This window comes from Salvelinus sp. IW2-2015, linkage group LG14, assembly GCF_002910315.2.
Source record: "Salvelinus sp. IW2-2015 linkage group LG14, ASM291031v2, whole genome shotgun sequence".
NCBI lineage: Eukaryota > Metazoa > Chordata > Actinopteri > Salmoniformes > Salmonidae > Salvelinus > Salvelinus sp. IW2-2015.
Window position 1 is genome coordinate 6,343,649 of NC_036854.1, and position 27,284 is coordinate 6,370,932.

The following is a 27,284-nucleotide window of genomic DNA, read 5'->3' on the forward strand; positions in this document are numbered from 1 at the left end:
CCAGGCTCTATGTCCAGAGAGTGACTGTCAATCTCAATGTTGAGTCTCATGGCTGCAGCGTTGCAGAAGTCTTCCAGGACACAGTGGACGGCCTGGGTCACGTTGTATGGCACTGACTTGGTGAACTTCATCTTGCTGTTGACCACAATGCTGCCATTCCTGAAGTTAAGAATCTCTAGCTTCTTGAATCCTGTTAGATTGGACTGCAGGTAAGGCAGCAGCTGAACAGAAACAAGAGATAAGCCAAAAGTGACTAAAGCGTTGAGGACAAATTATTTTCAATTGACATTTAAATGTTTCCAATGTGTTTAACTTTTTTCTCTTAGGCATAGAAAGAGATTATTGGTCTTCACTTATTTGAATGACTTTCTCATAACAGTGACATTTAATCACTGTCCGTAATTACCATGTGGTAGTTCAAAGAGTTCTACCTGCTACACCCCATGTTTTTATACACTATTGAAGTGGAACAAAGCCCTCATACTAAAATCCTCTACTTGTGACCGGTGTGGCAGTGTCCCATTATTCAAAGCCATGAAGTGATAATACCAGGTCTAAACCAGGTCTAAGCCAGCTCTAAGCCAGGTCAAAACCAGCACCTTCCCTCGGAGTTGAATAAACCATTTAAAAGGATGTAATTCCTCGGCTCCTGAGCATAGATCAGACAAGTCCGGGGGGAAAAAAACCTTTGCCTTCAGTTATTTCTTTCAATTGAAAATATTGAATGTGGAACCGTTACTGGCAGGCAGCACATTGAATCGTTTTTGATCTTTGGAGGGAAACTTAGGACAGCTTTGATGCTGGTTGAGATCTCGGAGCTTGGCAGTTCATCAGACTTTTGTTGTCAGCACAGCAATCTTCCTTATAGTTTTTCTCACTTCTTGGTTTTGTCAAAGGGATTCAAAGCTACCATTTTAGACAAACAGAGAGCAAAACCCACTCTGCAATTATATGTTAATTATGCACAAATTGTGAGTGAAGTGCCATATCTTTCGAAAATACATATCCTCAAGAGTTGAAACACCTTAAAGGTTGCCTGCATAGCTGGGAATCTGATTCAAATTGGAACACAACATTTAACTACTTTGTTTCTCTGTGTCCCTTGGGGTTGAATTGCTCCTATAAAGTGAAACACAGATGTGTATTGTAGCTTGAATAAAATGGAAAGTACCACGTGAGGGGTCACTCTGTGCTAAATAGACAATGTACATCTAGTCCTACACTCTTCTTTATTAATAACCACGCCTCTTACAGTCCTGTGTCATTCACATGTATCGTATATCATGTGTGTTTAACACAATAGTCAGAATAGTTAAGGCTCTACAGGTGCAGTATAGATCAGATCAGGCTCTATGGAGCATTTTGTGTTGAAGTATCATGTTATTATGATGCAGCTGGTCATAATGGCTCTATCATTCATTTATCCACATACAGAACGTGCATATGTTTACAATGAGCCCGGCATTTCAAATCCATTAACTTCTCAGAGAGTCTGGCCCTTCAATTTACAAATAGCGTTATTTTTTAAGCCTGAAATTAGCCCAAACAAACTATTCCAGTGGAGTCTGTACATGTGGAGAGGCTGAGGGGTTACCGGCACGCTTTTAGTGATGAAGCTATGGGGTCAATGACATAGTGACAGCAAATCAATGACAGCAACAACAAAAATTGGTTGGACATAGGAAACATTTCATCTCCCTCTCTCTCTCTCTCTCTCTCTCTCCTCCTCTCTCTCCCACATCTTATCACGTCAAAAGGAACCAGAGCAGTGTCTACGTGCTCGGTTCTCAAGATGGCAGCCCTCATCTTCTACAACGTGTTTAACTGTCAGCTGAGTCATTGCACTGTATACCGAGGGGAACGGTGCAGTCGTTTCCGCGTGAAAGTGAGACATGTTATTCGACTTATGTGCATAAGTAAATCTAATCGATGTAAATCATCTGTTGATGATACAACCAATCATTAACGGCCGCTAGTAGAGTATTCCTATCTAACATGTCAAGCTCAAGAGAAAGGTGAAGAAAGGTTAGCTATGCGTATACTTTCACAAACAATATACCCATCAGCTGCATCATTTCAATGTACCTTATCCTGAAAGCTAAATCTGCTATCTTATGACTCGTTGCTAAATTCACTCAACGTTAAAGCAGGCACGTCAGTTTAGTCAGAGGAAAAAGGAGTCATGCAAAACGCAGGCCTTTAAATATGGTACGTCACTCTTAAATAGACGTCACTCCAAAAATGAACATAGCTGAATTGATGCATTTGCTAAAGAAAAAAGGCACTGCATCGCATCGCTGTGGCGTCACTACAGCCTGGAGTTCGATCCCAGGCTGTGTCATTACCGTCCGTGACCGCGAGTCCCATACCTTTTAATCTACATTTTCTCAACAGACTCACTAGAATATGGAGAGAACGGTTCAGAATATTAGGGATCGATGGAAGAAAGCCATGCATATTCATCTCCCTTTCAGCACCAGTTGGTAGATTTAAAAATACTCTGATCTTGTATATTATTTAGGGTTCGGAAAATATTTATGAATAATAATAAAAGAGGTTTGGAGAACCTTTACACAGTAAATATATTGGTGAATCAAAAATACAGTAGTTCGATTCATCCTGAAAGTTGACATATTCAATTGTTCAATCCATTAAATATTGGAAAGGTGAGAAAAGAGTACAATAGGGGTGAAACAGTAGTCCTATAAATCTACAATAATAATCCTCACTAATCATGGAACTGTGATGACAACCGTCCAATCTCCAGGTTTGAACTGCTACGTATGGTCTGTGTTCCATAAGGATTCAAATAGGCTACATGTCCCAAATTATTGCACAGCTTGGAATACGTTAGCCTAATAAGATCCACTATGGCTAGCGATCCTTCGGCACAACCACACAAAGATTACAGAGGAAAGAAAGGCTACCGATACTGGGTAATATTTAACACAATTCAAATTGTAAAATTTCAGACATATAATTAAAACATTCTGCAAATCATAAATCAACTCAGTAGGTTTGGTGTCATGTCATTTGCTCATGGCTACAGAAGCCTATAGCTTGGGTCTCCAAATGTCATCCCTGCAAGGTTATAAGGCCAGTATTTCATAAATGTCCCTATAGAAGAGGTGATATGTTACAGTTTGCTGCCGTAATGTACGACTGGTTTCACATTTGTCTCCAGCGATCATAAGGTAAAATAGATCTAAAACAATTGTCATTGATATTTACAATCCCCTTATCCAAACAGCTTACTAATTTACCAAGCTCTTATCAATAGCGCTTATCAATTTGTAAATGACAGTGCATGGAGAATGATGTTATTCCTATTGAACAACAATAAAGTAGATGTTATTCCACTTGGAACGGACAGGTTGCTCGACCTCATTCATCGCTTCATCACGCATAAAGATTGTGGAATTATGAGGGAATTAAGTCAAGGTCAGAATACAGTGTATCTGTAGACACACTTCCGTCACACCTTCATTTCCTTAATCTCCACCCCAAACGAATAGCGGATGAATAGAATGCTATTCTCACGCTTAAATTCCAGGTCAGAATAAGTGTAAAGAGAAATAAGGGAATTATGTTCCATTTACACACTTAACTTGGGTCGGAATTCCCCCCTTTATGAACATATATCATTCTCACTCACCAGTTCCAAAAAGGTGTTCTCCAGGGATCTGTATTCTGAAGAGCTCTTGTTGAAGAGGTCATCTGAGAACCTCATGTTAGTAACCCGTAGACTGAAGAACACCACCAGCTCCCTGCCTTTACTCGCCGTGGTCATGGAGGGAGTGGTCAGGTATCTCAGTGGTGGAGAAGCTGTGGTTTCGACGGGGTGCTCCTCAGGAGCCAATGAGTATCCACTGGCCTCTGGAAGGTTAATGGGCTCTGTGCTCACCAGGTCCATTTGGTCAAGTTCGTCTGCAAGATCTTGCACACGCTCGTCCTCAGGTTCTGAGACCTCTACGACCTCCTCTTCAGCCTCTTCATCGATAACAACCACCTCAGGCTCCTCAGTATCCACCATAAGCTCTAACTCTGAAGGTGACTCTGTTACATCTACCACAGGCACAGTGTCAGATTCTGCAGGTGGTGTTGACGTAGAGTCAGGGATGTGTTCTGCTATCACTGCTATCTTCTCTTCACTCTCCTCTGGCAATGGAGCAACTTCCACTTCACTGACCTCTGCTGTGTCATCTTTGTAATAGGAGAGGATATTTCAATAAGTCATTAACCATCACAAGTGTGTTTTACCCATACTGCAAATGCCTGCCAACTGTCCAATACATAATACATTATCCTGTTTTATACTGAATGTGGAGCTTCATTCCCTATATGACTGCTGGAATGAAACCGTTCCAGACGAGCCATTAATTTCTGCCGGGGCCTTGCAGTGAATAATATTTGTCTGATTTATTTTATTAAAATCAATCAGCATCATTTGATAAAGTATCTCTCAGCGGTATAAGCATCGGTAATGAATGAATTGTCAAAAGCCTTGTGTTTACTGCATACAAAATGATAAACACGACAAAAGATTAATCAGCAGGCAGCACAGGATTCAGTCCAAATATAGACCATTAATACATCTCCTCCCTGGGCCGGACTGTAATTATTAGTTGTGATGCAACTGCACTCCTCTAGCAACAACATTTATTGTTGAAAATGTTTAATTATATATGCCTGTTATCTGGTCTTTACTGGTCTATAACAGCCTTTATAACCTACAATACTCACCTGTTTCTTCCACAGTATCAACAGCTTCTTCAGGATAGCTGTCCTCATACCCGTGGTATTCAAGCAACGGTTTCTCCATGTCCTCCTCAGCTGACTGGTCTTCTATTGGGACAATATTGTCCTTTTCAACAGGATCAGGTTTCCAGGTTTCCTCTCCAAATAGAGTGTCCTCTAAAGAATCCACAGGTTGGATGATTTTAATTTCTTCAGCTGGTGGCTCACTAATATTTTCCTCAAGCTGTGTTTCCTCAACTTCAACTTCCTCAGGTTCCGAGACCCCAACTACCTCTTCCTCAGGTCCTGGATCTTCAACTACCTCTTCCTCAGGCTCCGGTTCTTGAACTTCCTCTTCCTCAGGCATTGGTTCTTCAACTTCCTCTTCTTCAGGTTCCAAGACCTCAACAATTTCTTCCCCAGGTTCTGTTTCCTTAATTACCTCTTCCTCATATTCTAGTTCTTCAACTACCTCATCCTCTGTATTTGGTACCTCAACTACCTCTTCCTCAGGTTCTAGTTCCTCAAACTACCCGCTTACCTCGAGGCTCTGGTTCCTCAACTACCGCTTCCTCAGGCTCTGGTTCCTCAACTATGTCTTCCCTCAGGCTCTGATTCTTCAATTACCCTTTCCTCATATTCTGGTTCTTCAACAACCCCAACCTCTGGTTCTGGTTCCTCAACTACCTTTTCCTCATGTTCCAAGACCTCAATTACCTCTTCCTCAGGCTCTGGTTCCTCAACTACCTCTTCCTCAGGTTCTAGTTCCTCAAATACCTCTTCCGCAGGTTCTAGTTCCTCAACTACCGCTTCCTCAGGTTCTAGTTCCTCAACTACCTCTTCCGCAGGTTTCTAGTTCCTCAACTACCGCTTTCTCAGGTTCTAGTTCCTCAACTACCGCTTCTCCAGGTTCTAGTTCCTCAACTACCGCTTCCTCAGGCTCTGGTTCCTCAACTATGTCTTCCTCAGGCTCTGATTCCTCAATTACCCTTTCCTCATATTCTGGTTCTTCAACAACCTCAACCTCTGGTTCTGGTTCCTCAACTATCTTTTCATCATGTTCCAAGACCTCAATTACCTCTTCCTCTGGTTCTGGTTCCTCACTACTGCTTCCTCTGGTTTCTCAACTACCCTTTCCTTAGGTTCTGAGACCTCACCACACCTCTTCCTCCGGCTTTGGTTCCTCAACTACCTCATCCTCTGGGTCTGGTTCCTCAACTACCTCTTCTTCAGGCTTTGGTTCCTCAACTACCCTTTCTTCAGGCTTTGGTTCCTCAACTACCTCTTCCTCAGGCTCTGGTTCCTTAACTACCTCTTCATCAGGTTCTAGTTCCTCAACTACATCTTCCTCGGGTTCTAGTTCCGCAACAACTGCTTCCTCAGGTCCTAGTTCCTCAACACACGCTTCCTCAGGTTCTAGTTCTCAACAACCTCCTCAGGTTCTGATTCCTCAAATACTCTTCTTTTGTTTTCTCAACTACCTTTCCTCATGTTCCGAAACCTCAATTACCTTTTCTTCAGGCTTTTGGTTCCTCAACTACCTCTTCCTCAGGCTCTGGTTCCTTAACTACACTCTTCATCAGGTTCTAGTTCCTCAACTACCTCTTCCTCGGGTTCTAGTTCCGCAACAACTGCTTCCTCAGGTCCTAGTTCCTCAACAACGCTTCCTCAGGTTCTAGTTCCTCAACAACCTCCTCAGGTTCTGATTCCTCAAATACCTCTTCTTTTTGTTTTCTCAACTAACATTTTCCTCATGTTCCGAAACCTCAATTACCTTTTCTTCAGGTTCTGGTTCCTCAACTACCTCTTCCTCATGTTCTGGTTCCTCAACTACCTCTTCCTCTGGTTTTTCAACTACCTCTTCATCAGGCTCTGGTTTCTCAATGACATTTTCCTCAGGCTCCTCAACTACCACTTCCTCAGGCTCTGGTTCCTCAATTACCTCTTCCTCAGGTTCTAATTCCTCAACTACCTCTTTCTCAGGTTCTAGTTCCTCAACTACCGCTTCCTCAAGCTTTGGTTCCTCAACTACCTCTTCCTCAGGCTCTGGTTCCTCAACTACTGCTTCCTCAGGTTCCAAGAGCTCAACTACCTCTTCCTCTGGTTCCTCAACTACCTCTTCCTCAGGTTCTATTTCCTCAAGTACCTCTTTCTCAGGTTCCAAGACCACAACTACCTCATCCTCAGTTTGTAGTTCCTCAAGTACCTCTTTCTCAGGTTCTGACAACTCAACTACCTCTTCCCCAGGTTCAAGTTCGTCAACTACTTCTTCCTCAGGTTCCGAGACCTCATCTACCTCTACCTCAGGTTCTGGTTCCTCAACTGCATCTTCCTTGGGCTCCGGTTCTTCAACTACCTCTTCCTCAGTTTCTGGTTCCACAACTACCTCTTTCTCAGGTTCCGAGACCTCAACTACCTCTTCCTCAGGTTCTAGTTCCTCAACTACCTCTTCCTCAGGTTCCAAGAGCTCAACTACCTCTTCCTCTGGTTCCTCAACTACCTCTTCATCAGGTTCTGGTGCCTTAACTACCTCTTCCTCGGGCTCTGGTTCCTGAAGTACCTCTTTCTCAGGTTCCGAGACCTCAACCGCCTCTTCCTCAGTTTGTAGTTCCTCAAGAACCTCTTTTTCAGGTTCCGACACCTCAACTACCTCTTCCTCAGGTTCTGGTTCAACTACTTCTTCCTCAGGTTCCAAGACCTCATTTACCTTTTCACCAGGTTCTGGTTCCTCAACTACTTCTTCCTCAGGTTCCAAGACCTCAACTACCAAGACCTCATCTACATCTGCCTCAGGTTCTGGATCTTCAACTACATATTCATTGGGCTCTGGTTCCTCAAATACCTCATCCTCAGGTTCTGGTTCCACAACTACCTCTTTTTCAGGTTCCAAGATCTCAACTACCTCTTCCTCAGGTTCTGGTTCAATTACCTCTTCCTCAGGTTCTGGTTCAACTACTTCTTCCTCAGGTTCTGGTTCAACTACCTCTTCCTCAGGTTCTGGTTCAACTACTTCTTCCTCAGGTTCTGGTTCAACTACTTCTTCCTCAGGTTCTGGTTCAACTACTTCTTCCTCAGGTTCTGGTTTCAACTACTTCTTCCTCAGGTTCTGGTTCAACTACTTCTTCCTCAGGTTCTGGTTCAACTACTTCTTCCTCAGGTTCTGGTTCCTCAAATACCTCATCCTCAGGTTCTGGTTCCTCAACCTCTTCAATCGGAATATGGATAATATCATCCTCATCTTCAAAGTCCTCTATTGCTTCAGTGGCAGGCTGATCTGTGATGGCTGAGAGAGTCGTCACAGGTAATCCAGGGTTAGATACCTCTTCCTCAGTGGCAATGGCTGTGGTAAGCTTAATCTGAGTGGTTGGAGTAGGCTCAGCCTCCTTCTCAACAACAGCCTCCTCCTCTGATATCAAGTTAGGAAGGAGTTTAGCTGGAGCATTAGTTTCTATACTTTTTATTTCAGGAGCGGAGGTAATATCCAAATCCTCATGGGGTAAAACAGGGTACCCATTAGTAGGGACTAAATTACCAAAAGGTGGCTCAGGGTATCCCTCAGCAGGAGAGGTTGGGAAATAGTCTCTTACAAGCTCACCAGTTCCCTCATCAATGGCTTGAATGGTTTCAATCATGTGTGTGATAAATGGCACCTCTTCCTCTGGTTCAGTTGTTGCTTCAGATTCACTCTCCACTAATTCATCACTAGTATCCATGTAGATGTAGGGCACATCTCTTCTCTCTGGTGGTGCTGCTGCTTCTTCTTTATCTGGCATATCTGTAGAGTCCAGGAGGGTGACGAGCGCATTTTCCTTTTCCACAGGGCCAAGTGGAACATCCAGACGAGGCTTCTCCATAGCAATCTCTGGCTCATCTGTGGATATGTCCAGATCGTTGTGGAAAGCTGGCTCACTGGACTGTTGATGAAACAGACAAAAAAAGCATGTTGATGCAAAGTATGGTATTTTACCATTGGTAGTCTAGATTAATAAGCCAGTACTTACATCTTCAATTGTTTCCTCGACAGCTTCCTTAACAGGTGTTGTAGTTGGTGGAATCCCTTTTACTGTGGAAAGACGTACAACAACCAATGCAAAACATGTATTTCAAAAATATAACATACCTTATTCACAGTGATTTGGCTACCTGGTTCAAAGTTTAATGACTGTAGATCCACTGGCAGAGAGGCCTCTTCACTCAAAGCCTTGGCCACCATTTCCCGCAGGCTGGGCACAGCTGACACTGGAGTCCCTGTGTCATCCTCTGAAATTGTCTGAAAGACCAGAGAATAGTGCACTGTCACTCCTCCAGGTCTGAAAAAGAAGAATATATTGTATGAGAGAAAATAAGAGTAGCTGGTGATTACTGTATTAAACAGATCTATATACACTTTAAGCAATTAACTATCAACTAAAAACAAAGCAATCCCCTGGCAGGTTTAAGAATTGGAGAGTCAAGATACGAGATCAATTGAAAAGTAGTATACTTGAAATGCAGAGCATGGAAATCAACCACTTTTTTCTTGCAGATTTTAATGACACTTAAAAGATTTAGCAATATTCAGCTCTGTCAATGCAGAAGCCGGAGGGTAAACATATTAGTTCAATGGGATTAATAGCAATGATACATCAATGTTGATACATCAATTTCTTTCCTTTTTGTTTTTGTGAACAGTGAAGATGCCAAGGTCGAATGAGTTGTGTATCCTTTATCAGATTAGTGAAGCGGGCTATTATTGCATGTGACAGCACTGGCCACCACAGGGCCCGCAAATTAGGGAGGGATCAACTCAGCAATTATTCTATTCACACAGGGCTTTGTATTGCACTACTTACTTGCCTTCCATCCTAAGATGAAGAAGCCTATGAAAACCTTGTTAACCCAAAAGGGATACTTTGTGATTTTGGCAACAAGGCCCTCCATCTACTTCTCCAGAGTCAGATGAACTCGTGGATATCATTTTTATGTCTGCATGCAGTTTGAAGGAAGTAGTGCTAGAGAAATTGCTAACTAGCATTACCTCAATGACTGGAAATCTACTGGTATGCTACTAGCATGCTAGCAGATAGCACATGGACTTCCAGTCAATGTGCTAATGCTACTTAGCATTGGCTCACAAAACTACAGTACCTCTAACTTCCTTCATACTGGACACAGAGACATAAATATGGTACCCACAAGTTCATCTGATTATAGGGAAGTAGATAGAGGGCCTCATTACCAAAATCCCAAAGTATCCCTTTAAATGAGCTACAGAAGGGGAGAAAAATGAGTCCCTTTTTCAGCTGACTTTGGTCGCCATTTCTCAACAATGTCCCTGGTTGATGCATTGGCCCATCATGGCTGCAGTGCAAAAACAGCTGAGTAATAGAGCTCGCCAGCTTGTAGTCCTAAAAACCAGAAATGATTTACCTCTGGTTCGTTCAGCCATTCCTATGGGCAAAATGAATGGCGAAAGAATAGGGTTTTGGAATAAATGGCGAAAATAAGGTCTGAGGTTAACACAGGCTTATGAGATCTTATATGTTTTGTTCTATGAGATAACGTCAGTCAGTTAACATGACCTTTATGAATTATGAAGCCTCTGTCTATTATTTTTTACATTTTCAAAAATGCTTCAAAATTCACAAATAGTGATGTTAGCTGATGAAGATTATAGCATAGAACAAAACGTAGATTTGATCTCCTAAGCTTATGTTTACCACAGAACTTATTTTCGGTCTTTATTTATTTATTTATACTAAATTTTGACATAGGCTTTGTTCAATGAACCATAGCTGAGTTTGTGCCTACAAAAAGACGCCATTACTCTCTATTAATCTCTATTGCCGAGTTGCTGTTTGTTTAGGAGAAAATCCATTTGAATTCAATCACTTTTTAAAGCAGCCCTTTTGATTTGAACGAAACCTTCCATACATATTTGTGATTTGTAGAAGTGCTCAGAAAGTTACTTTTTGGACCTGAACGCCAAAACATTCAAGCGATAAAGATGCTGAAAGTTTACCTATTTTGCATACCCCACCATAGCATGAGACATTCATGTCTTCATTAATGGAAAATATAAATGGTTGAGGTTGACATCATTAGAAAGCTTACAAACAGGGTTGTTAAACCATTGTATTATTTCTTGATTTATTTTTATTTGGATAAATATGTTTTTTTTTTTTTTCTTAAATGTTAATTATCCAAAATATATACCGGTGTATATATATATATGGGTGATTGGAAATTATGCAGACAACCGTTGATAGAAGCCACAATCTATCTGCAATGTTAAAGCTGATCCTATTCTTTCCATATTCACATATGTTGTAACTTAGACCCTATTTTACATAATCTGAGGTTCTTGTGTTGTGCCCGCCATCGGTTGAGACACAACATGCTATTGAATCCAGGGTGGGTGTCATGTTTTGGCTAATAAAATGGGAATAAAATTTAAATATCAACTTTCAAATGGTACCACAAAGATGGTTGGAGGTCCACCCATCAAGGAATGACTTGAATGGGAATATCTGTTGTTTTAAATTATACTCTCAATCCTCCACAGGAAACCTATTGAAATCATAGAAATATATATCATAGAATAGACCATTTAAGTTGACATTCGATGGTGGGTGGACTAGAGGTCGACCGATTATGATTTTTCAACGCCGATACCGATACCGATTTATTGGAGGACCAAAAAAAGCCAATACCAATTAATCGCCCGATTTTTATTTATTTATTTGTAATAATGACAATTACAAATAATACAATACTGAATGAACACTTATTATAACGTAATATAATACATCAATAAAATCTATTTAGTCTCAAATAAGTAATAAAACATGTTCAATTTGGTTAAAAAAATGCAAAAACAAAGAAAGTAAAAGTGCAATATGTGCCATGTAAGAAAGCTAACGTTTAAGTTCCTTGCTCAGAACATGAGAACATATGAACGCTGGTGGTTCCTTTTAACATGAGTCTTCAATATTCCCAGGTAAGAAGTTTTAGGTTGTTGTTATTATTGGAATTATAGGACTATTTCTCTCTATACGATTTATATTTCATATACCTTCAACTATCATCTCGAAAACAAAACGTTTATTCTTTCAGTGAAATACGGAACCGTTCCGTATTTTATCTAACGGGTGGCATCCATAAGTCTAAATATTCCTGTTACATTGCACAACCTTAAATGTTATGTCATAATTATGTAAAATTCTGGCAAATTAGTTCGCAACGAGCCAGGCGGCCCAAACTGTTGCATATACCCTGACTCTGTGTGCAATGAACGCAAGAGAAGTGACACAATTTCATCTGGTTAATATTGCCTGCTAACCTGTATTTCTTTTAGCTAAATATGCAGGTTTAAAAATATATACTTCTGTGTATTGATTTTAAGAAAGATATTGATGTTAATGGTTAGGTACAGTCGTGCAACGATTGTGCTTTTTTCGCAAATGCGCTTATGTTAAATCATCCCCCTTTTTGCAAAGTTGGCTGTCTTTGTTAGGAAGAAATAGTCTTCACACAGTTCGCAACGAGCCAGACGGCCCAAACTGCTGCATATACCCTGACTCTGTTGCAAGAGAAGTGACACAATTTCCCTAGTTAAAAGAAATTCATGTTAGCAGGCAATATTAACTAAATATGCAGGTTTAAAAATATATACTTGTGTGTTGATTTTAAGAAAGGCATTGATGTTTATGGTTAGGTACACGTTGGAGCAACGACAGTCCTTTTTCGCGAATGCATCGATTATATGCAACGCAGGACACGCTAGATAAACTTGTAATATCATCAACCATGTGTAGTTAACTAGTGATTATGATTGATTGATTGTTTTTTATAAGATAAGTTTAATGCTAGCTAGCAACTTACCTTGGCTTCTTACTGCATTCGCGTAACAGGCAGGCTCCTCGTGGAGTGCAATGTAAGGCAGGTGGTTAGAGCGTTGGACTCGTTAACCGTAAGGTTGCAAGATTGAATCCCCGAGCTGACAAGGTAAAAATCTGTCGTTCTGCCCCTGAACAAGGCAGTTAACCCACCGTTCCTAGGCCATCATTGAAAATAAGAATGTGTTCTTAACTGACTTGCCTAGTTAAATAAAATAAAAATATATAAAAATCGGCCAAATCGGTGTCCAAAAATACCGATTATCCGTTTGTTATGAAAACTTGAAATCAGCCCTAATTAATCGGCCATTCCGATTAATCGGTCGACCTCTAGGGTGGACTCGGGGCCATCTTTGTGGTTGTAATTAGAAGTTAACATATCAATTCAATTTAAATGTCAACGGTGTATCAGTTAATTGCAGTGGTCTTAAGGGATAGATAGGTCCATTCTATTAATTATATTTCTATGATTGAAATTAAACCCCCCCTGTTTTTAAGAGCACGTTGTGTCTCAACCAATTGCGGGCACAACACAAAAACCTCAGATGATGTAAAGTAAGGTCTAAGCTACAACATATGCGAATATGAAAAAAAAAAGAGTTTATCAATTTTTAGATAATTAATGTTTTTATAAAAAGAAACTCAACCGTAGGTTGAAGATGTGATGAAGACATGGATGCCTCGTGGTTTAGTGGGGTATGCAAAAGGGGTAAACTTTGAGCACCTTATTCTCCTGAATGTTTAGGCATTCAGATCCAAAAAGTCACTTTCTGTCCACTTCTTCCATGGACAAACATGTATTCAAAAGTTTTGTTTAAATCAAAAGGGATGCTGTCAAAAAGTGATTGAATTGAAATGGATTTACTCTTAGGTTATCTGATCCCTCTCTCCCTGGGTCCTGTGATAGATCCAGATACACACTGAGCGGAGCAGCAGACTGGCAGGGACAAGCACAGACACAGAGGGAAACTGCAGCTACCACTCAAGATGGCTCATCACAGTAATTAAATTACCCTTCACTCTCATGGGCCTCGCTAAGATTTGGAGAGGGGGAAGAAAAGAGGCCATTAGTATGTGATTTATTGACTTGTCAGCCATTAGTATGTGATATAATGACTTGTCAGCCATTAGTATGTGTGATAATGATTTATCATCTACAAAGGAAATAAAACGTCCTTCATTGCTGGTCGGGTGTCATCACAAACATGTGCTTTTCACTCGTGACATGTATTCTTTTGTATTTGAATGTTAAGATATATTGACCTTTAAAGATACAATGACCTTCAAAGGAAAGATGTATTTTTGGCATGCATGTGGTTCACACTAATGACTAAAGTGTTCTTACTACAGTCAGCATAGCCAAGAGCACAACCTGTAGCATGACAGAATGGCTTGGACTGCACTCAAATATTTTATGTTCCTGGACTTTGACTGCATTTCAGCTAGGTGGGAATGGACTTGTTCTGTATTCAAATGAATCCAGAGTCCATTCCAAATCAACACGTAGTTAAGGTCCGATTAAATAAATTGAGTCTGAGATGAATTTCTCAGCGCAGTGAGAGGCTGTGCTTCATTTCTACTGGTGGAGCTACCAGCTTTCACCTGGCTTTCATCTGTCTCACCTAATCTATTGCTTTTCTCATTAGCTCTCCAAAATGTTGGAACTAAGCTCGAAGGCACCAGATGTGATTATTCATGTCTGCCACAGACTTACCTGATTCCCAAAACACTGATCTCTTTAAATCCTGGGAGCTTGTCAAAAACATGGAGCATCTGTTGAAAAAGAAGATGGACTAAATTAAACTTGTTTATTACAGAATCAAATATGATGCCGTTTTCTGTTGGCACAAATGTTACTGGTTACCAGCTCTCATAATGTAATCTGAGGATATCTAAAGTACTGTAAGTTAGGGAATGTATGAACAGGACACTTACACTCATATATCTCTATCTTTAGTTACTCACATTTAGCAGACACTTGCCACTGGGCACACACTGGTTGAATCAATGTTGTTTCCACGTCATTTCAATGAAATGTCTTTGAACCAACGTGGAATAGATGTTGAATTGATGTCTGCGCCCAGCTTTGAGAGTCCATTGAATTTCCACCATTGTAACATCTAATGCGAGAAAATGTGTAAGTGCATATTTCGGGAGAAGGGTGGAGATCGGGACTGAACCTTGGTGTATTCAGGTTGAGAATCCATGAGTTGCAACTCAGTAATCTACTTTCTTTGCTTCTGACTCATGATCCTGTGGCATTCTATAATTATCTTTACCACGAACCCCTTCAGAGGGCCACAACCCATGAGGACAGTACCACTTGTAGCAACGTGTCACAGATCACACTGTACAGCATCAGGTCCCTGTATCTGTTAGTTGATCGTGTTACACTGATAAGATAATGACTTTATTTTTAATTAAAATTTTGTTTACGGCACTGTGCATACATTAAAAACATATAAAAAAACATCAAGACACCGAATAAACTGTACCTCAATGGGATAGCCCATTGGTCTTAGGGACATTTACATTACTGATGGACATAAAGAGGGTATACAGACTACAGAGCCTGGCCTCCCATAAGTCTTTCCATCTACTGTGCAGTATCTCGACTAGCCTGAGTGTCAGTCCGTTTGCCCAATCATGCCAACTCCTTGTCACTCATTTCCATTCTATTTGGCTTGACAATGACAGCAATGTTTATTATCTCACCTGGTCTTGCAGGTGATGAGAGAGGTCAACATATTGGGGGGAGTCAGGGTCGTCCAGTAGTTCCCTGTAGCCTGGGTCCACCAGGTCAATGCTGAACTCCACTATTTCCTCCACATGGTTCTCCGGGACAATGTTGGGCAGCTCAGAGTCCTACAAACAGTGGAAGAAAACAGGGCCTTATTGATTAGGTACCAAAAGAGCCCTATTGATTAGGTACCAAAAGTGTCCTATTCATTAAGCATCAAAAGGAAAGAAAACAGACTGAAATAGGGAGGGACAACCTGAACTTAAGAAATAGCCGTTTCCGTGTTCCCTTGCAAAACATTATGCTATGGTGTAGGCTCGTCCCTAACATATGTGCTCTCTGTAACCTCTGGGTCTGCATGGCAAATGGCCCAGGAACACAAGGAACATTCTCAAGGGCCAGTCAATCCTGTCCCCATCAAGAGGCCAAAATGCCTTTCTCTCTCTCTGTCACACAGTGTGCAGCGGATAAACTATTGAAATGTGTGTTAGTGATGCTTGTTTGGTCTCTATCTGAAACGTGTACCCTGAAGAGAACACTGATGCTATCTATATGGATGTATGATCTCTGTAGTAAGTCTAAATGGTCAGAGTGAACTCTGACAACACTGTATGCAAGGATCACTTTTGTCCTCTCGGGAATTATGTCTTCTCTCTAGTATACCCAGCCCACCCCCTCAGGTCATCAAACATAGATGTGACCGCCTTCCTAGAGGATGTTGGCTGGTTCGATCTGATTGGATATCTTCGTTTTATTCATTTTGGTTTGGTCTGTGGTTGTCAAAAACTGATTTTCAACACAAATAATTCAGATCTGGTATAAATGGAATGAAAGTATTTACTTCTGTCACTTGCTCCTGTTATCCACTCTACAGAAAGGTCGTTTGGACATGTTTCTCTTGTAGGCTGCTCGGCCTTCTGCCTGAGTAGACCTGTTTTGTTCATGCTTTGCTTTGTAACTCTGACATCTTTATGCCTAGAATAATTCCTTGTAATGCTTGTTAATGTCTTGTAACTTAAGCTTTATGCCTTGTATGGGATTTCATTCTGTTTTACAATGTTCATTAAATATCTGCCTAGAATAATGCCTTGTAGTGCTTGTTAATGTTTTGTAACTTAAGCTTTATGCCTTGTATGGAATTTCATTCTGTTTTACAATGTTCATTAAATATTTTCCTAGACTAATGCCTTGTAATGCTTGTTTATGTTTTGTAACTTAAGCTTTATGCCTTGTATTGGATTTCATTCTGTTTTACAATGTTCATTAAATATCTGCCTTAGGCAATTCTCAGACATTTCCTGATGGTTTATTACTGTAACTCAACTATAGTCTCTTGCATAAAGCTAAATCATCTTTATGTAGTCAGATATTTAGTTTCAGTAGACTTTGATCATATTAATTGCATAGTCTTATGACGGGTCATATGTAAGGTATATTGTATATAAAATGCATATATGATACATGTTACTTCACTGCAATGGTTTGCCCTGATGAATAGGAACAGAAGTTAGATAATGTATTTTCTAAGATGATAGCTTTTAGACCATATGGCTAAATGTTCTCAGCTCACCCTCTCTGTCTGAGACATACAAGGCAACAGCTGGGCTGGGCAACCACAAGCAAACATTCTGTCAGCTTTCCTTCCAATCTGCAAGCTGTTAGCAATCTTAACATCTAGCCTAAACTACAGTACCTTCAGAAATTATTGATACCCCTTAACTTATTACACATTTTGTTGTGTTACAGCTTGAATTCAACATGGATTAAATATTTTTCTTACCATCTACACACAATTCCCCATAATGATAAAGCAAAAACAAGTTTTTATAAATGTTTGCACATTTATAAAAAAAAATCTTTAAAATGAAATATTACATTTACATAAGTATTCAGACCTTTTACTCAGTACATTGTTAAAGCACTTTTGGCAGCGATTACAGCATCAAGTCGTCTTAGGTATGACGCTAAAATCTTGGCACACCTGTATTTTGGGAGTTTCTCGCATGCTTCTCTGCAGATCCTCTCAATCGCTGTCAGGTTGGATGGGGAGCGTTGCTGCACAGCTATTTTCAGGTCTCTCCAGAGATGTTCAATCGGGTTCAAGTCCGGGCTCTGGCTGGGCCATTCAAGGACATTCAGAGACTTGTCCCAAAGCCCACTCCTGCAATGTCTTGGCTGTGTGCTTAGGGTCTTTGTCCTGTTGGAAGGTGAACCTTCGCCCCAGTCTGAGGTCCTGAGCGCTCTGTAGCAGGTTTTCATCAACGATCACTCTGTACTTTGCTCCGTTCATCTTTGCCTTGATCCTGACAATTCTCCCAGTCCCTGAAAAACATCCCCACAGCATGATGCTGCCACCGTAGTGTTGGTGCCAGGTTTCCTCCAGATGTGACGCTTGGCATTCAGGCCAAAGAGTTCAATCTTGGTTTCATCGGACCAGATAATCTTGTTTCTCATGGTCTGAGAGTCGTTAGGTGCCCTTTGGCAATCTCCAAGCGAGCTGTCATGTGCCTTTTACCGAGGAGTGGCTTCCATCTGGCCACTCTACCATAAAGGCCTGATTGGTGGAGTGCTGCAGAGATGGATGTCTTTCTGGAAGGTTCTCCTATCTCCACAGAGGAACTCTAGAGCTCTGACAGAGTGACCATCAGGTTCTTGGTCACCTCCCTGACCAAGGCCCTTCTTCCATGATTGTTCAGTTAGGCCAGCTCTAGGAAGAGTCTTAGTGGTTCCAAACTTCTTCCATTTAAGAATGATGGAGGCCACTGTGTTCTTGGGGACCTTCAATGCTGCAGACATGTTTTGATACCCTTCCCCAGATCTGTGCCTCGACATAATCCTGTCTCAGAGCTCTACGGACAATTCCTTTGTCCTCATGGCTTGGTTTTTGCTCTGACGTGCACTGTCAACTGTGAGACCTTATATAGACAGGTGTGTGCCTTTCCAAATCATGTCCAATCAATTGAATTTACCACAGGTGGACTCCAAGATGTAGAAACATCTCAAGGATGATCAATGGAAACCGGATGCACCTGAGCTCAATTTCGAGTCTCATAGCGAAGGGTCTAAATACTTATGTAAATAAGGTATATCTGTTTTAGATATTTTATACATTTGCAAAAAAAATTAAATGAAGGCTTAACAAAATGTGGAAAAATTCAAGAGGTCTGAATACTTTCCGAAGCCACTGTGTGTAGATTACTGAGGATTGTTTTTCTATTTAATCCATTTTAAAATAAGGCTCAAGGGGTCTGAATATTTTCCGTTGGCAAGATTTGAAAACGGCTGTCTAGCAACAACTTGACAGAGCTTGAAGAATAATGTGCAAATATTGTACAATCCAGATGTGCAATACTCTTAGAGACTTGCCCAGAACGACTCACACCCCTGAGTCAATACATGTTAGAATCATCTTTGGCAGCAATAACAGCTGTGAGTCTTTCTAGGGTACGTACAACATGTGGAAAAAGTCAAGGGGTGTGAATACTTTCTGAAGGTACTGTCAATGGCGTTTACCTCCTCAGCAGTGGTTTCTTCTTCTACTTCTTCTTCGACTGTATCCTCAGGAGCATCAGGGACACTGGCATCGCTGGTCACAGGAGTGGGTGGTTCTGGTGCAGCAGTCTGGGTCTCTTCTGGACCTAAACGGATCATCGATGTCATGAAGAAGGGCTCATACCCGAAATGTTTGTGTAGGGAAACAAATCTGTTCATTTAAGCTGTTTTTGTTTTTCCCTAAACAGATCATTGCAATCTAATTATACTGTATGCAAGACAGACATATACAAGGCAGATTTATAAAATCATTGATTAACTATTGATATGTGCATCTTGATAAAGTGTCTTGCCATACCTGCTATCTCAGTGACCTCTGGTGCTGCTGTGGTTGCAGCTGCTTCTGCTCTGCAGGTGAAAGAGTAGATCATACGAATAATGAATGATGAATGTTTGTCCACAATAGCCCAGCTGTGAGTGGTTAAGCTAATGGTTTGTGAAAAACTGCATTTGACAACAAGCACTTATCCCCCAATTACTTTACAAGATAATTACCATGGCAATGCACAAGCTCTCCACCTGTTTTAAGAATACGATGGTCTTCAACCAGCAGCACCATACAAGAGTACATGTACATGTACAGTATACCAAAGCAGATGTTGTACTGTACAGTATATAGTAACAACCTGGGTAAATACTTGATGGTAATTTATGGTAATTATGTCACGTGACATGAACTTTGACCTCTAGGGTACTTATCTGAATTACCTGTATAAATTGCTTTAAAAAAGAAACCCTGATACATTTTAAACTTTGTTTGCCAAGTGTTCTAAAAGGTGATGAAATTACCTTTCAAATTATAAATAATATAACCAACTTTGAAAGCACCACCTATTTAAAAATAGGCCATATTGTGCCATTGACATTAGAATGTTGTGAGCTTAGCTGTGGGGCAGCTATGTTTTTGGGTTGTAACTTTGGGGATAAAACCACCAAATTGCACACACACACAGTAAATGTAGAACAGGGTTTTAAAAAGATTTGTAGATACAGGGCCGTCACAGGATTCCCACATTAACCCCACAGAAGCCTTTTTCCAATATGACCGCCAAACATCTCAATGGGGTCTTATTGGATCAATTTCGCATGAACATACTTGTATGAAATATAATTGTAGTATGCCCAATAATATCTTAAAGTATTCATAGTGATGTAGAATACACAACCAAATGAGCCAGGTGTGTGACCGTCTGCCAGCTATAAAGATGTTAAATTATTCACACAATTGTGGTAATAATATTTATCAAGCCTTAATTGCAATATTTCATCTTCAAACATGTAAAAATGTATATGTACAAGTAAATATGAATTGATGTGGGCTGACAAATGATATACACTGTTATCCTATTAACTGTTTTCATTATGGAGACTATAGACCTGCCCCTTACATTCCATTACTATGTAGTAAAATCCAATGTTGGGCCAGGGTTGGGGAGTAACGGATTACATTACATCTGTATCATGTAATTGATTACAAAAAAAATGGAACTGTAATCTGTTACGTTACCAGCAAAAATATTGTTCTTCTAGGATTACTTTTAAATTCAGAAAGGATGTTTGCAACAAAATTATTTGACACCTTTCTGTTTTCTCAATGCCATTCAAATTAGCATTGAAAAATGTTGAGCTTGGAGGGCACTATGGTGTTTAACGCTGGTTTGATCATGCAAAATTGATCCGATAAGACCCCATTGAGTTGTTTTGCGGCCATATTGGGAAAAGGCTTCTGTGGGGTTAATATGTGAATCCTGTGATGTCCCTGTACTGTATCTATAAATCGGTTTAAAACTATGTTCTAGCTGTGTGTGTGTGTGTTTGGTTCTATCACCAAAGTTACAATTCAAAAACAGAATGGCCAAGCTTCCTACATTCTAATGTCAATGGCACAATATGGGCTATTTTTAAACAATAGTTGTAGGTGGTGCTTTCAAAGTTGGTTATATTACAACAAAGTAAAAATGTATCAATGTGTCCTTTATAAAGCAATTTATACAGGTCATTCTGATATGTACTCTAGATCAGGGGTTCCCAACCTTTTTCCCCCAGTGCCCCCTTTATCACAATTGAGAAATGTCAGCCCCCACCCTACCCCCCCGAATTCACCCGACTTCCCAAAAATAAAATGTTTTATTATGAAAATGTATATAAACCCTCCATTTAATTATGGGGTATACGTGAGCAATAACTTGTTGACATTGTTTGTCATAGGGTAAAATCCATATGGGAAATGTGAACGTGATGGATGAAAGAAAGAGTGATAACACACAGAAAGCTGTCATTGCTGCAATGCTATCACACGTTTTCCAACTCTAGGGACATAGACCTTCAGGAAAATCCCCATTAGACATCGTCACCCCAAGTGAGCCTGACTGACCCCCCCTGGACCACATGGAGTGCTGGAGTTATATGGCAGGTCAAATTCAAAGCCGGACTCAAGAGGGCTGCAGTGTGTGTGAGAAAGCAGCACCGTTGACATCTATCAGCAGACAGCAGGCGCCATACTGCCTTGTCTCTAAGCCTTACCCAGTCGACTGCCTCTCGTCTCGCAGATTCATCCTCTACGAAAGTAGAAAAATCACATCATCACGTCAGTCATACACATCATCTGGACTTTAAACCAATAACAGAATACATCAAAACTGTGTCGCATATAAAGTATCACTGAAACTTGGGAGTGCTGTCTGCAAATATACATTCATTTTATAAACTCCTATAGATGTAAATGAACCAAATTGACTAGACTAGAGATTAATATGATGCTGTTTTGTGTATTAATGGGAGCAATATAATAAGGATATGTTTCCCCTTCCCCCAAGAGACTGATATGTAATTAATACTGAGAGGAAAGACAAGTTCCAACAATTACTTTCCCTGTGGCTATTGTGCAACAAACAATGCTGTTGTTTCCTGAGGAAATGTACTAAAATAAATGGATTTCACATGATATCATAAATTCACCCATTGGCCATTGCCATTCAAAATTGTTTTACCCCCAGTAAAGACGTGCGTATGCTCATTCAAATAATTAAAGTAATTATTGGTCTGACTGCTACGAAACATAAAAGGAAGACATGTGTTGTTGGTTCCTCACCCTGTACACCATACTCATGTGCTCCTCTGAGTTGCTGAAGTTAGTGGCCAGGTCAGCGAGACACAGAGACTCGTGCTGACATGTGTGAACCCATGTTGTGTACTCTGTAGTGACAGGGATCCTGTCGAAGAAGATCCGGAAGGCCTCCCACACAGCCTCCTGACAAACTGACCAAAGACAGAACAGTCTTCCAGTGAGAATGAAAAATCCTCAGCACTTCTACCAATAGATACAGATCCACATAAAGTCCAAGTGTACATCCCAAATGGCCCCCTATTCCCTATATTGTGCACCACTTTTGACCACAGCCCTATTGGCCCTGGTCAAGAAAAGTAGTACACTATAAAGGGAATAGGGTGCCATTTTATGGGGTGATAGAGCTGTCTCAAAGGAAAGATAACTCTAAGCCAAGCAGATTGTTTTCAGATTCATGAGGGTTCAACAGTAGTGAGATAAAAGCTGGGGAAACAGTGGCTTTATCTTGTCAAGAGAACAAACCGATGGTTGTCATGATGAACGACTAAATTCCCAATTTTTTTCCCCTGACCTGTCCTTAGCCAAGTTCCCCACTCCATCCTCCATCCTCCCCTCAGAATGGCCCAGCACTATCAGATTGGTTACCCTTTCAAATGTGAAATTAATTCAAGACTATTGCTGCAATCATTCAGTTTGTTCTTATCCTTCAATCCACCTATTTTGAGACTCTCAGCACGAAAAGAGTTGTCGAAAAGACACAAAGTCTTATGTCTGGTGAAAAGATAAAAGTCTGCTCTTTTATCATCTTTACAAAACCTGTGGGGGAAAAAATGGAATTCCTATTCCCAAAGGTGTGCTTTTATGTTTTTAAAAGGCAGCGAATAAGTCCCAAATGGCAACCTATTTCTTATATAGTGCACTACTTTTGTATTGCATGCTGCCTCAGGGTGAAGCTGTGAGTTTTCTCCATACTTTATCTCAGAAAGAACTCTGGATTACTTTGTTGTTATTCTGCTGCCGAGTCTTCAGTTCTCTTCACTGTCTACTGTAGACTGTAGACTTATCAACATGTTCTCTCTGGTGCACACCTGGATATCAAGTTGTAGGTATTGCTGGGCACTGCTATGGTCCACAATCTATACTAATTGAGACATTTATCACTGGTGCATACCACAACCTTCACGATTTAGTTTGAGTAGAGGCTTTTACACACCACGTAGCAGGCAGAAGCCTCAACTCATGCCATCTAGGGCAGAAGAGCTGGATACTAAACATATCACACTGCAATAGCCAACATGATAGCATTTGATTACATAAATGTAATGATTGTCTGTAATGAATGGGGGGCCCATACCTCTGAGCCTGTAGTAGGCTTGATGGCTGGCAATGACCTCATTGATGGTCTCCTGAGGACAGACTCTCACTCCAGAGTGAAAGAGTGCGTACCGCTTCCTCCGATGCTTTTCCAGGTCAAATATCGTTCTGACATTAGAGTTTTGTTTGGTCGTTTTCAGAAGTTCAACCAAGTGCATAGAATTGATGGCTTCTGTGTCTGTCCCGATTACAGCTCTCTGCAAAGAGCCCTGATTATTCCTCTCTGCAAAGACAAGATAAAAAGAAAAATACATTCAAACCATGATATTTTCAAGCTGTGTCAAATTGTATAATGTACTGTACAATGTTTGAAAAGCCTGTGATGAAAAGCAAATTTTTCCCTCATGGTTATCCTGAAATAAATTACAGTTCTATTCTAGCAATGCATACAATATTCAACCATGTCTCTGGCTTCTATTTGTGATACAATTACATAATTGCATGATCTCTCAGCTGTGAGAGAGAAGAATTCTACTGTAGTGGCGGGAGGGAGATTCTCAACTTATCAGCAGAAAGTATCCCAGCTAGCACAAAGCGTTCTGAGAACCGTATGTTTCTTAAAGCTTGGTCAGAGCGTGGTTGTCCGAGGGTTATTTAGCATACAACCATCCCACAACTTTCTGGGAATGGTGCAGGATATGCTTGGCTTTGGAACATTCTCAGCACGTTTAAGGAACTTGAAAAAAAAAGAGTATTTTCTTGGTATTTTATTGCTTTAATTAACCAAACTTTCTTAAATGTTCAAACATGATTACATTTTGGTAATGTTCTAGGAACGTTCTCCAACTGGTTTGACATTGGGAATGTTCTCAAAAAGTTCCGAAACCATTAAGAAACATCGTTGTTCTGTGGGAATTTCAGTACTTCAGCATAATGTTTCCTACCGGTTTTCTCATGGTTTTATTTAAAGTCATGTTCTCAAATTGTTCCAAAAATGTTAAGAAACAACGTTCTTCTGTAGGAATTTCAGTACTTCACCATAACATTTTCATACAGATTTCCTCATGGTTCTATTCAAAGAAGCTTTCTCAAATTGTTCCTTGGGACATTAAGAAAACGTTCCATAAAAACCACAGGAAAACTTTGTTAAAGTTCATAGAATGTTCTAAGAATATGATTTAAAAACATTTCCGTTCTAGAGAACAGAAGATTATAGGTTTGAATCTAACTCATGCCGGATCACAATAAGTAAAAAAATGTGTTTGAATTAATGCCTAAGGAAATTAATTTCCATATGTGCTTGGAGTTCAAATACCCCAAATAAGCTAGCAGTGTTATTAAAACTCTTAATGAAGCATTCCGTGAAAGTTTTAAGGAAGTTATCAAAAAAACTCAAAATAACCTATAATTTCCGTTCTCAGAGTGTTAATAAAACCTCCCAGGAAAACCTTCAAGGAACCAGACTAAAAGCTTCTCAGAAAGTCTCTGCCACCTAATAATAGGCTTCCCAGAACAGGCAAAATGTTCACTATTGTTCTCAGAACGTTTAAAAAACGTTCAGTTTTACCAGTCAGGAAACATATGGCTTCATTCCCACAACCAATGTGAAACCAAAAACATACATTTCCACAACTTCCAAGGAACCAAATGTGCTAGCTGAGTAATGTTTACATCCCCTAACCATGAAAGAACGTAGCCTTTTCAGATTTGCACTCATCACCAAGGAAACAGAGACCACCACAGTCTTGATTTAAATGTTGCCAGTAGATTTCCATGTCGTACACAGACAGAAAAGATCCATGAAAAGGAGGATCAACATGATTCGGAAAATGATTGTTACTTCATGGTCATGGGTGGATATTCGAAATTGAGTCACTTCATTTCATAGCAAATATTTACAGTTTGAGTAATTCTTTAAAACCTTGAAACAGCCTTTCGTCCTGCGCGTGTGTGTCTTTAATACTACAAGAAAACATCTGTCTTCTTTTGATATAACAACAAAAAATACTGAGCACTTTGTGTGGATATCAAGTTGTGGGTACTGGTATGGGTACTGCCATGGTCCACACTCTATTAGCCTACTTATTTAGACATTTCTGCTGGTATAGTGTAGAACCGAGATCACGGCACAATCAAACTACAATAAACAGGCATTCATTTGTCTGCTGTTAAATTTGACCCTTTGTCTCTATAGCCTTAAAACAGTTATATCTTCCAAGCCCTTATTACGTCACCAAGTTAGTGCCAGCTGGTTATGCAACCACAATGAGCTCTAAATTGTTCAAACAATGCCAAAAGTTCAAACAATTTCAAAGAGGTTGTGACGCTCACCTCTTAGGAAAACTCATCAGTATCAGGATGGGACTTACTGTATGTATAGGAGATATTCTATGAGATACTGTAGAACTACAGGCCTACAACCTGTTGTTATGCCACCGTTATGCAACCTGCTCATCCTGCCCGCCATATTCCTATCACGCCCGCCATATTCCCCATCATATGCTGGCTTCCTTGCTGCCATATTCACTCCTTACAAGGTGCAGTATCTCTTACATGTGTTTCAAACGCAAGGCTAGGAGTAGTATCTTACAAAACTTTTTGTGCAAACATATTGTAGTTGAATGAGTATAATCAGTGTAATCAGTAGGCCTCTGTGTCAGAGCTTTAATGGCAGCAGTGATATACCAGTGGTAAAGATAGAAAGCTCATTTTGGATCATTCTAATGCTTGGTTACACCCAATTACCCTTAAAGTAATCTTGCAGATTGCCGTTGTAAAGTTCCACACACAATGTCCAAAATGTAAAATCGTCTTAGCTATGAAAGTGAAATTATTTAACCCACTGTATAAGGGGTGTAACATTTGATATCTAAAGCAGCAAGATCCCATAAAAACTGATTAAGTGTAGTGCCCTTCAGGTACTTAAGGTTTATGGCTCTGTGAACTAAAATGGAGCTGGAAGCTTACCTTTACTTGCAGTGGCGTGGAGAGTGAAGAGGAACAGCGTAATAATGAGTCCACATTTCCAAGGCATAACGGAACCGTTTTGTTTACAAAGTTAGAATAAGAAAAAAATCCAGATGCGGAGTTTATCTCATGTGGTGCTAATACAGTCCTTGGGATCATTTAATATCAGGATGTCTATCGATTCCGCATGTAGGAGGCTGGTCATTTAGGCTAAGGCTTTGACTTGCTTCCCGGCAGATAGTGAGAATTTGAGGGTGGCATCTGACAGACATGGCATGGAACTAGGCAAGCTCTCTGGGTCCAACTAGGGATAGTGGACTCGCTCAAAGTGTGACAAGAGGGACAGGGTTAAAAAAGCAGACACTGTTTCGGGAATAATCTGTTTATCTACTGCTCAGACATAATCCGTCTTTACCCCATGGGCCCTACAGCCCCAGCGTCATCCTGTTAGGGACTTTCTTGGTGGAAGCATCTGTCAACCAGAGACCTGCCTGCCACCCCCTGGCACTCCTGCCCACCTCATCCTCCACGTCCACTCCCAGCCTCACCTGATACCCCCCCCTTACCTCCTCACCCCATCAACTACTCACTATGTCACCCAGATCCCTACTGTCCTCTTTAAGCTTACTTGGAACCCAACTGCAGCAGCTTTCAGTAAATCCTTGACAAGACAATGCACTCTGTTCCCCTGTGGGTTGTACTGTACAGCACGTCAGACAGTGTTGTGTCTCCTCTGGGGTTTAAAGTGGATGCTTTAACTGTGGATTTCCCCCTGCACTCCTGTCAGCTAGCAGGGGGGTTGCCAACCGCCGCTGTTATTTTCGTTCTTGCCGCTCTAAGCCCCCTCTTAGGATGAGTGCCTATGAACTGTGACCTGTTTGATTAGGACGAGTGGGCGAAAGTTGCAAGTACTTACTTATGTCACTGACCATTCAAAATGCCACCCAGTGGAGGCACAGCTTACGCTCGTCGGTCAGAATATTTTTTAAATGACTGTCTGACTGACTGAATGTCTGAACAAACACAACAC

At 40.6% G+C, this 27,284-nt stretch overlaps 1 protein-coding gene across 1 annotated transcript in view; it reads right to left on the reverse strand.

The window, feature by feature from the left end:
- LOC111972900 (interphotoreceptor matrix proteoglycan 2-like) overlaps nucleotides 1-26,583 on the reverse strand; it is a 37,092-nt gene extending 10,509 nt beyond the window's left edge. The window contains 17 exon segments of the mRNA XM_070446759.1: nucleotides 2-221; nucleotides 3,656-4,203; nucleotides 4,744-5,266; nucleotides 5,606-5,852; nucleotides 6,169-6,218; nucleotides 6,482-7,808; nucleotides 7,810-8,651; nucleotides 8,739-8,800; nucleotides 8,881-9,047; nucleotides 14,329-14,387; nucleotides 15,330-15,479; nucleotides 18,868-18,992; nucleotides 19,205-19,254; nucleotides 21,430-21,464; nucleotides 21,998-22,164; nucleotides 23,328-23,570; nucleotides 26,255-26,583. Coding sequence (XP_070302860.1) covers nucleotides 2-221; nucleotides 3,656-4,203; nucleotides 4,744-5,266; nucleotides 5,606-5,852; nucleotides 6,169-6,218; nucleotides 6,482-7,808; nucleotides 7,810-8,651; nucleotides 8,739-8,800; nucleotides 8,881-9,047; nucleotides 14,329-14,387; nucleotides 15,330-15,479; nucleotides 18,868-18,992; nucleotides 19,205-19,254; nucleotides 21,430-21,464; nucleotides 21,998-22,164; nucleotides 23,328-23,570; nucleotides 26,255-26,321 — 4,882 coding nt within the window. The 5' untranslated portion in view covers nucleotides 26,322-26,583.
- Between the last annotated feature and the right edge of the window lie 701 nt (nucleotides 26,584-27,284).